Source organism: Gallus gallus, chromosome 1, assembly GCF_016699485.2.
Source record: "Gallus gallus isolate bGalGal1 chromosome 1, bGalGal1.mat.broiler.GRCg7b, whole genome shotgun sequence".
Lineage (NCBI taxonomy): Eukaryota > Metazoa > Chordata > Aves > Galliformes > Phasianidae > Gallus > Gallus gallus.
Window position 1 is genome coordinate 57,015,402 of NC_052532.1, and position 15,579 is coordinate 57,030,980.

The 15,579-nt window shown below is 39.9% G+C and overlaps 1 protein-coding gene across 7 annotated transcripts in view; it reads right to left on the reverse strand.

Annotated features, from left to right (window-relative positions):
* Window positions 1-15,579, reverse strand: part of BRAF (B-Raf proto-oncogene, serine/threonine kinase) — an 82,575-nt gene that overhangs the window by 50,510 nt on the left and 16,486 nt on the right. For all 7 annotated transcript variants that reach the window (XM_025146848.3, XM_025146843.3, XM_040666037.2 and 4 more), the window contains exon 3: window positions 6,063-6,326. In XM_025146848.3, the coding sequence (XP_025002616.2) occupies window positions 6,063-6,326 (264 nt within the window). The remainder of the gene's footprint in view (window positions 1-6,062; window positions 6,327-15,579) is intronic.

A 15,579-nucleotide genomic window follows, 5' to 3' on the forward strand; every position in this document is an offset into this window, starting at 1 on the left:
AGCAGACACTGAAGAAAAGGCCACCTCTAAACTCAGAGCCCAGCAGCAAAGACTCCTTACTATCCTTATAACAATTTCACCAACGAGGTCAGACAGCATGAGGCAAATATTTCTCCTGGAAGCTAGTAGTGTGCAGACAGCAACAGGCCACAAACAGATTAAGAGCAAGAACCGTCATCACCTGACGCCTCTCAACTACCCATTATTTCTCACACCTACATATCAATTCTTCTAACTTTCCACACTCCCGCCTACCACCATTCAGGACTGCACATCTGCTTTCAGACTGTCCTCTCACACTACTGGTATTTAGCTGGAAGAAATCTTCTTTGGTAATCAAGATCAGTCAAAAGTGTTAATTTATAAGCAAGTTAAATCTTTTCCATAAAGCACCTCAGCTACAGATTGCCCTAACCATGTTCCCTTCTTTTCTATTAGAATTCACAACACTGACAGAAACCTAATACCAATCCTCACTGCAGTGATGATGAGTTTTATCCACTTGTTGTTGTACCAAGGTCTTGTATTAAACAGCTTTTCTGACAAATTTTACCTTCTCCAGCATAAAGTGCAAAAGCTAGAGATCCTGCACGCAGAAACCAAGTCCAACACATTAAATACGATTATTCACACAACATACAAGCATGCCAATGGAATTCCTTGCCACAAGACAAACTTCCAGTACCTACAGCACAGGTTTAATGGAGACTTGGACTGAGGTTTAGCAAACAGAAAACACTTCAACTAAAAATTTCTGTGTGACAAGCAGTTCATACTCAAAAGAACATTCCAGAAGAATATTATACATGCCTGCGCTGTTCCTGTACTCTTCCATAGGCATCCATTTGTGACCAGTGATAGAAGAAACAGGGCTACACCTTAGGTCGGACGCATTATAGATGCTCTTATGGTTCTTACATATTCCACAAAGATATTCCAAAAAGACACATTCTGCTAGACTGAAAGAACTACTAGGAAATGACCAACAGCATCTTGAGCAAAATTAAGTGTACGTCTACATCGTAGCTCAATCCCAATTTTCTGCCTCAATAGCCCCTTCTGCCCTAGAAAGAGGTTTGACATTACCAAACGTATGCCTGCACAGCTCTTAATATTGACTACATGCCACAAGTCTGACTCCTCAAGCTACACTAAACTCAAGAACAACAGATCCTTTCTCCAGTTTTGCTTCTGCCCTGAATATTGCAGATCCTTTGTGACCCTTCACAGAAACACGTTTCCATCATCCCATCAAGGCTGACAGCGCTGTAGACAGGGGAGACAGAGGCTCCAGCGCACAGTATGTTTATTCCATTCAAGGTCACGGAACACATTCCTGGAAGCCACAACTGATGTGTCACTGGAATCCTGTCTAAAGTCTTCCTAATATTTTGAGTTCTACAGTAACCACATAATCTCTTCAGTGAAATTCCTAAGCAGTTGTAACTGTGGGTTGTCAGCTTTTGTAGAGAAAGGCAAGCGATGCAACAGCTCTAACAAATAGGAATTGGAATTTTTTCCTTACCCCAAACCTATCAGCTTAAAACCCGAAACAACCTTAAATTCATTTTCCCTGAATTCTCCCATACAAAGTTTGGATAAGTCCCATCGTTTTTTTTCTTCAAAACAACTGATGATGTCAGGTAGACTCTTACCATCTTATGTTCTTATTACTTCAAAATCCTTTCTCACTGGCCTACAAAGCAAACAAACAAAAACCCCACAGAAACTTATCCCAGTCACACCTATGCAGAGCACTTCTCCAAAAGATATTTAACATGCAAGTAGAACCATGCCACTGAAAGCAGAGGAAGCACGCGCATTTCTTTGAAGGGCTTACATTCAGACATTTAACTCCCTGCATTACTGGGATGAATGCTTCCTTTCTCTACAGAATCACAAACAATCTGTTGACTTTTCTGAGAGGTTGTTCAGAGAAGGAAACTTCATCTCCTCCCAAGCTGACTATGCAGGAAAACAATCTTATTTCTGACACTTGCGTATGCACTGCTCCCCCTCCAACTAACCGACCCAGCTACTTGTTTTTGCTTTCATAAACGTTCTATTCTAATTCTGCTGTGCTGTCAGCCAAATCAAGATGCTGACTTCAACTGCTAATTAATCAGCAACAGTAGGCTCCACCACTTACTGGTTAAGTTTGCAATGAAGCAACTTCAAGCCTCTTCCTACATTGGGATAACAGTTCTGTCAAATGCTCTGCTTTACCCATGACACATACAAAGAAACTTCACATCAGCTACACAAACTACTTATGCTGGTCAACATGGCCTTGCTTCTTTGTACTCCATCAGTTTCCTCATTATATTTCTAGTTGGAGCCAAGCAAAACAGATGTATTTGCTTGATCTTACACACAAACAGTACCACTAATAAACACAAACGTAGAAACATCTTCAGTATTGAGGCAGTTGCTAGTCAGAAATGTAAGCAGCTCCCCTCCACCATTTCCTGCATTTCTCGCAGTTATAAACAAATAACAGAAGGCTGCTGTTGTTTTAAAATATAACCAAAGATAAACAAGAAGGTTGGCTCTCCATTTCTGACTTAATCACAGTCAGTTTTTATAAAGTCAGTTTAAGAAGTGTCGTTGTGTTCCTTGGTATAAGAAAACAAAGCCTCTCTTGTATCTGATAAGCTCTCTCAACTCCTGAAGTGGGTTCCCAGTTCTACAATTAGATATGTGATTGGTAGTAGAGATTGTAGGATCAATGAATATTGAAAACAGAGCAACTACATTAGAAGTTGTCATACAAGAAATTCCTAACATCGTCAGTAATACGTCTGTTTCACATTTCACAGACATGAAGTTCAACTTCAAGACCAATAACCTCAACACTCAGAGTCCCTATAAACACCAATTTCCGGTTCTAAAACAGAGAATTTTCTATGTCTACTAAATACAACTTCAACTTAGCAATTTAAGTAGGTCCAAGCAGAGTGCAAAACTGAATGAAGAAGTCAGCTCTCTCCCTGGTCAGCAGATACTGCAAATTAATGATTCAGACCTGTGCATATATTTCTAATTGCTTATTTTTCAACCAAAAATGAGTTGCTCCAAGCAGAGCAGGAGCTGACTTCCACCTTGCTATACAGCATATGAAGCAGGGTAAAAGCTCTGCACCACAGACACCTGGCAGGAAACAATCTGGCCTAAAGTCTGTCCCACCACCAAAGAGGACCTCTCCAGACTGTTCCCAAGAGACAAAGCCTGGTGACATTTCTCAGGTCTAGCCTCCTTCTGTTGACAGTGCCCTATAAGTACCTGCTGAATCCCATCAACCTGAGCTTCCAGACAATGAATCCACACGTGCATCTCATTCCTCTTTGCATCTGCATGCACCTGTCTGTTGCTTTACATAAGCGCAGCTGCAGACAGACCAGATACGAGACTACGGAGACTTGCACCTTCCCTTTACCACTTGCCTGCCTCCTATTCTTTTGTTGGTACAGGTGTGTGGTGGTATGTGCGGGGGGAAGTTGTTTGTTTGCTTTTAAATTCTGCAACAACACGAGACTACAAATTTTCATGAAGCTCTATGCTCAGTGCCCCACATCCAGCAAGCTGGAAACAACTCTGGGAATGCAAATGGTGCTTAGACTCCAGTAGAGAGCAGGAGATAAGAACAGGAGCCTCTCCCTGATTAAATATCCAACTTAAATCTCATTTGCCTCCTATAACCAGAAAAAGCTCTTAGATTCAGTGCTGGAAAAACTCGTCTTCCCCTGAGCATTACCGCTAAGTTCTGGTCACAATTCCCTCAAATGACAGCACATCTTCAAGGTAGAAAGTTAACTCCTAGTTAAGACATTGTCATAGACAAGCTGGTATTCTTGAATTTGATCACTTAACTAGAGCAATTGAGTCTGTAAGCTCCTAATGAGCATGACCAATACTGCCAAATCACTATGTTCATCAAAAACCTCAAAGCTTAGGGATTGAAGTGAGAGGAGTCTGGGGAAGAAGAGTCTCACATGCTTCAGAGCATACCACGCTAATCTGTTACTGTTACTTGAAACCTTAAAGATGCATTGGTTTAAGACAGCTCATTTTACTTTAATTAGAGTGGGCTAGCAACACACATACAGCATTCGCAGATGAGGCAAGGTACTTCTGTACTGGCCTAAATAACTGCTTGTAACTGAATTTCAGTATGAGCTATGTGATACCTCTTATTCCTCAACTGTAATCAGATTTACATATTCAGAAAGTGACTGAACTTGTTTGTGCAAACAGGACACCTAAAAGAAAGGCCAACAGTATTCTCCGGTGATCCCACTTGTAGTCTAACTCTAACTTGCTGAAACACACATTTATAAAAAACAGAAAAAATGACACATGCCTACAAGTTTGCTGCAGTGTATTGCATAACTATAAACTCTTCTTCATACAAAATGATTGCTTTAAAAGCAAAATAGCTCAGACTTGCTAAAAGCCTTAAAATACTCCTCCAATAAAAGGATTGAGGAGGAAGTTAAAAAAAGAGGAGGAGGAAAGGAGTAGAAGAATACTGCATGTGAGGAGAAAAAAATAAGAGTAGAAACACTCTATACAGGTTAGAGAAAAAGAATAGAACATGTAGAAACAAGAAATGCACAGAACAATGCAGGAAATGATATACTTGCGGACAGCTTGATCACAGGGTTTGGGGCTTCAACAGCCACACACTGGGACAAAACACACAAAAGAAGACACCAGGGTCTCTCTGAAGTTCACTATCTTCTCTCCAGATTTCAAGTATAGGTAGCACTAGGTGCCTAGCCAACCCTCGCACACAGACAACAAAATCATCTTGTTTAACACTATACATCTGCACTGTGCTACAAAGTTGTTGTAGTTTATATTAAAAACCCCTCTCTCCAGGTTAAAAATCCAAAAACTACTTTCACGCTTCAGCAATGTCCTCAATTATTAAGCTATTGTTTAAAAAAAAAAACTCAAACAACAGTAAGTCTTCTGATTTCTGTTGCTTTGTGGGAGGGAAGAAGGGAAAGTAGCAGGGGAAGGAGACAACATGCCTTCCAGTGTCATTTGTATCTTCACCTCTTTGCTGGCAATGAATTTCCACGTGCCGGCTGTCACAGTTCAGTGATAGCCAGTCTCTGGCTGCTATGAAAAGCACTGGCTTCACATAGACACTGGCTGTGCAATCATCGCAATTTCCACTTCCACTGGGACCACAGCCTCCCTTGTAAGTGGAAGAACTTGCAAAAAAGAGCTTAGAAACTGCTGACAGTCATGTATCACTGTTTGCTGGTCAGTGTATTGTCCAAAAGCATGTACTGAGACAGTTCAGTAGGCATCAAGCTTGTGAAACCATCATGCCTATGAAAGCACTGTTAGATAGCCTGCAAAAAGTCAACTCTTTTCCTGCAACTCCAGGAATCACTGCAACACTGCCAAAGGTGATAGACAGCAATTTTTGAGCAGTATGCAGGCAACACTAACACAGCAATGCTTGCAAGCTCCTATTAACAGCAGCAGTGTCCACCCCCATGTCAGTTCTCTACACAGCACCTGATAGACTCAGGCTCCCATCATAAAGCACTCATCACAGAGAGCTGGGAGGGAAAAGACAACAAAAGCCAACAAGCATTTTGCACAGCCCTCCTTAACTGCAAGAGGTTGCTTCTAGTTATCAAGCATTCACAGCTGCTAACAACTTTAACTATATGGAAAACATTAACTTCCCCAAACTGGTCCTTTTAAACTAATCAGTAATTTTGCATATTACAAGAAACAGAGCTTCCTGGCCTCCCCTACCTGTTGAAAAATGGTAGAATACTATTCATTCAAGAGAGCTGTTTTTTGGCAAATACTCCAAAGTTGCTTCAACTCTTATAGAACTGCTGAAAGCATTGTCCACTACTGCAGTACAGAACACATCTTTGTATTAACACTGTAGAAAATATCCAACACATCAAAACAACTGAGTTCTGCGGAGCACAAATACGGCTGTCTTTTCAGGTCCTAAATCAACTTTAGCACGAAGAAGAACACAGGAGATACTGAGGTTCCAAATACGCTGAAAGAAATTGACTTACCACAGTCCTTTGCTTGTTGGGCAGGAAGACTCTAACAATAGGCTTCTGTGGAGACTTAGGGTTATTCCGCGACATATCAGTAGGATTTTGATAAACTGAAAGGGATGAAGGTGCTACAGAGAGGCTAGAGGAGGAAGATGATGCAACTGTGTCCGTTGAAGCTGAACTGGAGACAGAGAAATCAGTTCCATTTCCCATGGATTCCAATAACTGCTGTTCTCTCTGCTGTAGAGCATCTAGTTTGCTGGTGTACTCCTCATAGGCCTGTGAAGGAAGAATAGCTATTTTAATGATGTAGTAGCCTCAGATAAAAATAGAAGTGTAAACTGAGAACAAGCAAAACAAAAAAACATTCTGAACTAATTCATATTTCCCAGAAATATGAACAAAACTGTCTGCTCAAGGACAGGAAGCGAAGATTTAATAACGGATTTCAACTCAGGTTAAACTTTCCGAGCCAATTTTAATCCATGAAACAAGTAAGTGGATAAAAGAAATCACAGATCATAGTTTTTAAGCACCAGCACCATACAGTCTAATTTAGACCTGCTTTAAAGAACAGCAATCTTTAACAAATGTTGTCAGCTGCACGCACTAAAGCCAGATGTATCATTCCGTTGGAACGTAATACATTAACACAATAATTAAGAGAAGCAAAAGCCTGCTTTTTGCCATCAGCATCTGACAACTGACCTCGCTCACTGCTCACCATTCACCTCTGGCACTACTTTTTCTTTTTCGACCAGAGTATAAGAATTTTTTTCAATTAGAAAACAACTAAACTTGCCCTATCCACAAAATACAAAGTGATCCTTGTTTTTTTTTTTCCCCATAACTATATGTGATTAGTTTGATTTTCCACAAGCAAAGGTTATACAAGTCCATCCCAATCAAATTCCTTTAAAAAGCTGAGCACCATTTGCCCATGAAGCTTTAAACAAATATGCCATGAATACAGATCTGTAACAGTATATATCTTCATTTAAAGATGGCTTCCATCAACTTCCTTTGTAACGAGATCATTTCAGTCTCTATCCAGAAGTACTACCAAGGCTGCTCCAAAGGTAACGCCTCCTAGCTTATGACCACGGCCCACAGAGGCAGAGGTTGGTGGGATGGCAGGAGAGGCTGAACCAAATGCCATTACATGTTGTTGCCGTGTGACAGACGGCAGCCGAAGGGCAGACTGACACAACAGTATCTGACATAGAAGCATCCACGAAGCAAAGGTGTGCCAATGAACTCCTCCGTGCAGAAAAAATGGCACCCACTGACATTCATCAACACTTGCTGAACATTTCTGGAGACTAAACAGGGGATATGAGCACAGTGAGGCAGTGAAAGTGTGTTTCAGTACTGACAGTGACAGTGGGTCACCTCTTGTTCATCGCTGGCAAAAATGCACCGCTAAAGGTGGTGATTATGCTGAAAAATAGCGTTCCGTAGCTGCGAATTTGCTCTATCAAATAGTCTTATTGTGCTCTCTGTATCTGTTGTAGTTTTCATGAAAACAGATAGGAGGCATTACCATCAGTGACCTACATATCTTCAAAATTCGGAATCTGAAAATGTGAATCAGCTAGGAGACTTTTGCCTCGTGCTATATAAACGTTTTGGTGTTAATCAAGGATGTTATATAGACAATAAGAAACAAAGAGGCCCACAGATGTAATAGCTGAAGAGTAACGAAGGGAATTTCCTACTTAGATCTCCAGCAAGACTGAGATTTGTCAGGCCACATATTTCTGATGTGAAAAGGGATATTTACATCAGGGAAAGGTACATTTCTATTTACGTGCTTTTCTCCAGTTCTCTGTGCATAGCTTGTTTCTAATTAAAGTTACAGAATTAAACTGACCAAAACATCTGCAAGAAAAATGTATTATTTTTAAGAGGAAAAATAACTATGCTTACAGTTCCAGTGATGCTGCCACAAATACAGCATTTACTACGGATTTCTTTCTCCAGGGGCATACGTGCAGCTTTAACCAAACTCAGGTAGTTTACAGTAAGTAAACAGTGATTGGCCTCTCTCTATTTAAGAAGGTTTAGGATCCCTCAGGATAGACTTATTTGCAAAATGTGCGTCATCATACCAACTGCATTAACAAAGAGAACATTAATTTGACAGTGGGGATTAAGAAAGAAAAAGGGTAACAGCGAAGACCACAATTCTGAACCGTAAACGTTGCAGGAAACTGAGAATTGCTTGCAATTCCTTTTAAGAACTGAAAGTGTCTGGTGCTTTGTGAATAGACCACAAACGCCATGACATAAGGCCGAAATATTTTCATCCTAAGGTCAAAAGTAAATTGAAAGTTACACAATTATAAATAATGGCATTTTTTGGTGGTCCAGTAACATAAGCATCCCACTCTTACTTCCAGGAACAGCTTTTCATGTAAATTCCTGTAAGAGTTCCATGTGTCAAGAACTATTTTCAGTAAACAAAAATTCATAAAAGTCATAAACTGCTATCATTTCACCAATACTTTTCTAAATACTTACTTCCTTTTCTCATGAACATTGCAAAAGAGTGTTTGAACTAACACATGCAACGTTACATCACTTCCAGATACTCGTGGGCTTCGTTCCTTCAGAGTTCCATGCATAGAATCACAGGATCACCAAGGTTGGAAAAGACCCACAGGATCACCCAGTCCAACCATCCACCCATCACCAATGGTTCTCACTAAACCATGTCCCTCAACACAATGTCCAAACGTTCCTTGAACACCTCCAGGGTCGGTGACTCCACCACCTCTCTGGGCAGCCCATTGCAGTATCTGACCACCCTTTCAGAGAAGCAGTATTTCCTTATGTCCACCCTGAACCTTCCCTGGCGCAGCTTGAAGCCATTCCCTCTAGTCCTATCACTAGTCACACCAAATCCTTCAAAATGCCCAATCCTACAATGTCTGTACTGGCAGCTTCATCTGTCACCAATGCAAACTCAAAAATCAAATGATTTATCTTAAATGCATAAACACTGACCACAGAGAACTGGGAACTGTTGCTGGGTTTGGATTCTATACCGCTGAACTCACAAAAAGCTATTTTTTTTTTAATAGGGGTGAATGCTCCAAAATATTGTGTTGTAACACAGTGTCACAGTAGAAGATCTTGCAATAGACCACCAAGAAACTGGAAATCTACTCTTAGCCTTTAAATATGTTTTTCTCTTTTTTACAAAACAATTATTTTTACATAGAAGCTGCAATAGTTCATGTAGCAGAAACAGAATAGCTCCAGTGAATCTTGTTTTCATAAATTAAGTGCTTTGGTGAGACATCAGTACCAGCTGACGACCAACATGCACACAGAGAACAGCACCAGGTCAAAACAGAACATGTCTGATGGACTTAAATTTAAGAAGTGTAAGAAAAGCAAAAAAGATCTATGGCAAGGTATTTCTAGCTGAAAAAGCTTGTGCCACGCAGTTGGCCTATTGACATTAGAGACTATATTAGCTGACATACATCAAGTCTTCAGGTCAGGTCAGGTCCTATGGGTCAACCCCGAGGCTGATTTCTAACATCACTAGTTTTTGAAATACAGATTTATTTAGTTACTTTGTACTTTACTATAGAAAAAAAGATTACGCTGAACATTCTCATAATTTATGGCATGAAGGATTTTACTGGCATTTCAGAAGTAAAGGTACTATTCAGACATTTCCATTCCAGGCACAAAATTCCAAGTTCCTCTTTGCTGTTGTGCTTGTTGCTGCCATTGGGCTTCTGTTGGTTCACTCCAAAAACTAAGTGCCTTTAATCATGTATATTATCCACAATAAACATGTTTGTGCACTGTATCATTAGAAGGCTCCCAGTTTTGGTCAATTTGTAGTATTTCTTTAAGTTATAGAAAATGTATATTCTAAGAGCCGAATACTAGATTTAAACAGGTGCATCTTTTAAATTTACAAGCAACTCTACAGCTATCTAAACTAGAAGGAAAGTTGATTTTAATTACATTGTGTATCAGTATATATGCAAATCATATGCTTTCATACACAAGAGAATACTCCTGAAACTTTAAATAAAACGTACAAAGGCCTGCTTATCTGCCAAGTTCCTCTGAAGCATAAGAAATTGGCATGCCTATACACAATGTACATACATGCCATAGGATGACAACTGCTTGCCCACAAGCACCAGAGCTTAAAAAAAAAAAATGAAGTTACTACTTAACGTTGCAACCTACTGATAGAATTAGGGCTGACCTCAGAACTCAACAGAATCCATATTATGATACACAGCTGTGCCAAGATTATATTGACAAGGGATTTCCTCAAAAACATAAGTATTTTTACATTACTTATTATTCATATTATATTTGAAATTTGCTTTCTCAGGCTGCAACCAGGCTATACAATCCATTTAAAACATTAGGGAAAGTAAAAATAACAAGTCAGATATTTAAAAATTTACCCAGGATAAAACCTGGTAGCAAATCATGGTTTCTCCTTCCTGCCCACACCATTAGAAATTTAGTCTAAACTCAAGCACACCAAGTGGTTTTATCATTTTTCTCTCCCCTCCTCTATCATCTTTTAGGTAGTGTCCATACATTTTAAGGACCTTAGAAGCCTAAATGACAGCTTCCAGGCCTCTGGAAACTAAGACTGTATTTCTATTTAAAAGATGTCTAACCTTTTAGACTGTTGATCAAATGCAAATCCTGCTAAAGTTAAATAGGGGCTGAAGATAGACAGCAACGTAAATCAGGATTTCTGCATTTAGTAGGATGTCTAAATCTGTTCTTAGTCTAACTTTAGACACTCCAGTTTGGGTCCAACACATTTGATCAACATGTGCTAGGAGCCTGGTGAAAGTTCATGTGAATCTCTCCATGGAGCCACTAAGTTTCCTAGTGTTAGTATTTTCTCTGAATACCACGAGCAGTTTGAAACAACCAGAGATTTGTCATTATGATCCATTTCAGACTGTGTGTCTGCTGCTGCAAAAAACACACTCTAGATCAGCAATCTTCTTTAATAAATTTACGGTAATACAGCAACAAGGAATGAAATACCCTCTCGAAATTCAACAGCTGAACTCTTAAAAATGGCAGCAGCAAGGCCTCCGGATCAAATTTACTTTCCCTGGAGTATTAGACATAAACTAGAAAAGCCACAGCAGTTAGGGATAAGCATCTCTCCAGTACCATCATTCTCATTTTCAATTGCTTCCAGTAGCTAAGCTAAGAAAGATGAAAATTCCCATAACACTAAAAAGCTGACTGAGTTTTGAAGCTTAATTGATACCACTATCACTCCATCTATGCATTTGTACACTGCTTTATTTTGCGTAGTGCCTGAATGCCAAAAGGTCAGACAGCTTGCACTGGTACTGATAGCTGAAGCAAAGTACAGGCACAATATGCAACCTCACTATGTGAACAGCTGTTTCCATTTTAATGGTCAATACTGCTAAATTAGAAAAATCAGAAAAATTTGTCACAGGTGATGCTGTAATATACTAAGAAAGACATGATATTTTGGAATTTTAAGTAAGGCCTCTCGAACCGTAATTGAGAGTATAACAATCCAGTTTGTTAACCTTTACTTCCCTCTGTACAGGAACTGTTGAGTCACAGCCTGAATCACTGATTGATCACCTGGGGAAAGGATCAGGTCAGCCCGGGGAGCACACATGAAGGCAATTCACCTGTGAGACAGGAAGGGGTGGAGCCTGGCTGCACCCCTCTTAGACCTCATTTAAGGGCTGACTGCCTCTGCAGAAGGATCTCTTTCTGGAGCTGCCTCCTTGGTGATGCTTTCCCCTATGAACCTGGAATGTTCTCATATGAGTGAGCAATCTTCCTCCCTTCCTTTATAGCACCTTTCCATCACACTGGTCCTTCTGTCATCCCACCTTTGTTATAATGCCTTCCCCAGTGCAGTGTTCTGTTCAATTACTATACCTGCCTTTATAAATTAAAGCCAACTGCTTTTGGCCACTTGGGATCTATGCATCTCGTTTCAGTTTACAAACAACACTTATCCCCCACGTAGCATTAGGAACATCCAGATCTTTATTCTTCTTTCCCCTAACTTAGCTGCCCTTTTCATCAGTATTTTGTTGGTAGAGATGAAGGCTTATTTGGTGGCCATTACAGAAGAATGTGCAACCTCACATTTTAAAAGCGTTTGGTAACTGCAACCCAGGACTTCCCAGTATCATAGTATTCAAGTTCTTTGCAGTAAAGATTTCCACTATTTACAGTGCTTAGATAAATCTTTAGGAAAAGGGTTTTTCCACAGTGAATCACAAACTGTATTTTGGGAAACATCATCTCAAGGACAGATATAACAGTGAGAAAGTATGTGGGAAGATAAAAATCATTGATGTTTTCAGCTGCTGCAATACTGAGTACTTCCAAAAATGTGGTAAAAATCTATCAAGGAGCCCCTACAGCCTCTTTTCTAGAAGAAGAGTGTTATTAATGCTATTTCTATCCGTACTGAGTCAAGCAGTTACTTCAAATATTTGACAGTGATTTCCAGGGGTCTGTTAGCTCTGAGAAGCATCTCACACACAGGGGAAGACGTTAAGAGCTATGATTACCTAAGAAAGGATTTTATCTACATTCCAGAAGCCATACTTAGCTTTTAATACAGCCAACGCTTATTCCATTAATTATTTCTTCCATCCAGAACAAACAGAAATGTTTTCCTTGTACTCATATTAGAAAGCCTTGATAAGATGCCCAAACCTATTACTAATTACAGACATTAGAAGAAAATTGTATGGTTAATGGGGAGCATTCTTTTCTATCATCTGTCCACTTAGTTCCCTACCCCTATATTGCACACAGTGCTTTTACTCTCCTTCCCCAGCTCGCTCTTTCCAGCCCTGTGAGGAGGGAGACAAGTGAAGCGCTACCCCAGAGCTTCATGCTATTTCTTCCACTCCTAGGCAGCTGGACACAGTAACACACACAAGCTTGAAGGCCCTACCCCAGGTGCCAAGGAGTGACAGATCAAAGCAGGGCAAGCCTGAGTCTCCCTCTTGCAGGAGTAATTAAATACGTGCTGAACTCAACATAGTATGTGTCAGTTACTTTCAATATTTCAGGTAATCCATTCTTCTTCCATAGTCAATTGACAAATCCTGAAGTGATGGTTGCAACAATAGCTGTCAGTTTTAAAACTCTTCTTATGTAAAACTCACCGAACTCCATCCTCCAAATTAAAAAACCTGTCAGTGTGTCTTCTCACTTGCTCAGACAAGCACAGAATTAAAAGCTCGTTAGCACCTATTTTCTTGAGCAACTCTAAAACACAAATTCATTTTTATTTTTAAACAAGGTGCAGATCTTATGCAAAAATTATTTCCCTAAATCCTTTCAATGCTCAGTTTTCAGAACTGTTTTTATCCAGTTCTTCAGCTTTCTTATGGGTGCTTTCTACCCCTTTTATTTCTTTCAATTGAATTGCTCTTTTGTTACCAGGTTCAATTACAACTTTACTTGGCAGGTCTATAATGGCAGTACCACCACAGGTCAGGAGCCAGTATACCAGGTGCTTTAAGCCCTGTAAAATTGAGCAGGTGCTAAGAGGCATAGGAAACAAAAGATATAAGCCATAGGAGCATTCAAAAGAACTGAACAATCCTATGGAACTGAAGCTCCACAGATCAGAAGATGTCAGCTGTCAGACCTTCAGTAGCTATCTACAATGCATGGTTTTGCAGAAAGCAATACAATAAACTAGATGTTCACAACAGTGAAAGGCACCATGGGTGAAAGCAGAAGTGTTCAGTTGCGGGTTCTTATCTACCAATTAGCTTTGGATAATTCCATCTTTGTCTACGAAAAAACAGACAACATTGTTATTAAGAAGCCTAGAGATGATCAATAGGCACAGTTGACAGAAGTCCTTAAGTGCTGCTCACATTTTATGAAGTATCAAGAGATGATCAGAGCAGTGGAAGGAAACAGATGACATCATCAACATGACAGACTGGCAAAATTACACAAATATTTTGGTGAAAGCGACGCAATATTGCATTCTACAGACAGAAATGAGACTTCGGCAAAAAAATATATAACAAGTTGGAAGAAGCTGTACAGAGTTTAAGTTACATTGCCTTCCGTTCAAGCACATACTTTGGTATGTGCTTGAACAGTGACAAAGCCAAGGTGTGAAACTCTGGGAGAAGGTGAAAGTCATGCACAGAAGTCAGTGGTAATGCCCAGGTACGGAAACCAAGCAAAAAACTCAGCAGCACCCAGCAGCTCTGTGCACAGGTAGTTTGCTATTTCTAACAGATGTCAGAAGGATGAGTTATCAATTGAACTGCTTAAGCTACCCACACGTGTTCTGCATAATTTCCTGTTCTTTTTATGCATATAAAAACTACTGCATTTTCTTAGTTCTGCAATTTCTGGAAGGAAACGTTCTTCACCGCTTTATCAAACTACACTCACAGCCTTTTTACATACAACTTTGTCCTTTCATCCTGCAGCCAGGATTGTCCAGGCTCTTCTTCTGATAAGGGGATGAGTGCAGAAAGTGAAAGCATTAGCTCTAGCAGTGGCAGACTACACTCAGATAAATGGTTGCAAAGTAAATTCTGAAAAAAACCCATCAGTCTTTGTTCTTGGTCAATTCAAAAACAGCCAAAAAGACTGGAAAGGCACAGAGAGGACACACCAGATAGGTAACTGTTGCTCAGCTGAAATGAACTGTCAAAAGACAGTAATCTTGTTTCTGACTGTATCACATTACCTTGTAATGTATTTCTTTCTTTTCCTTCCCTCGCAGTGGAGTTCTACTGCAGGAAATCTATACGCTACACAAATGACTGGTTTGCACGTTCAGTGCTATTCACTTCCATCAATCTGAGGCCGATTTAATCCAAATTGATAATCATCCATAGAGGAAGTTCCCCTCCCTCTCATCGCTGTCTCTAGGCTCTTGGCTCACAGCTGTAAACTATTTCCCTTCCCTCACTCTAACAGTATCTCTGAGACTCATGGGACTTCACCATCATCACATTCAGTATGCAACTGGATGGCAAGTTCAGCAAAACCAGAATATTTTCCTCTTAATTAATGACTCGAAATATCTGAGTGAAGGAAGCAGAAGGAGCCATAGAACAAGGAGTTGTGAAAAACAAGCCTTTTCATTACAACAATGGTAGGCTCTTTTTCATAGGACTGGCTGTTTCATGAGATAAAATAACTGAAAAAGTACCAGCATTACTTGTCATGAGACTCACTTCATGATCCAACACAACTCACTGTGGCAAGGAAATACCATGGCCTGTTCTGTAAGGTTTGTATACCCCACTGATGAACCTGAGTTGCTGCTTTGTTGCTACAAAGGCAACCATCAAACTCAAAAACCTACATTAAGCTTGAAGTTTTGCTATCACAAAACATTTCAGACTTACCACACTCTTTACATTTTCTGGGTAAAGATTTACTACTGTAAATGTCCTCTATCATATCAATGAGCTATTGAACAATCTAAAGGCTTCCAGTGGAGGGATCTCAGTTTTAATTC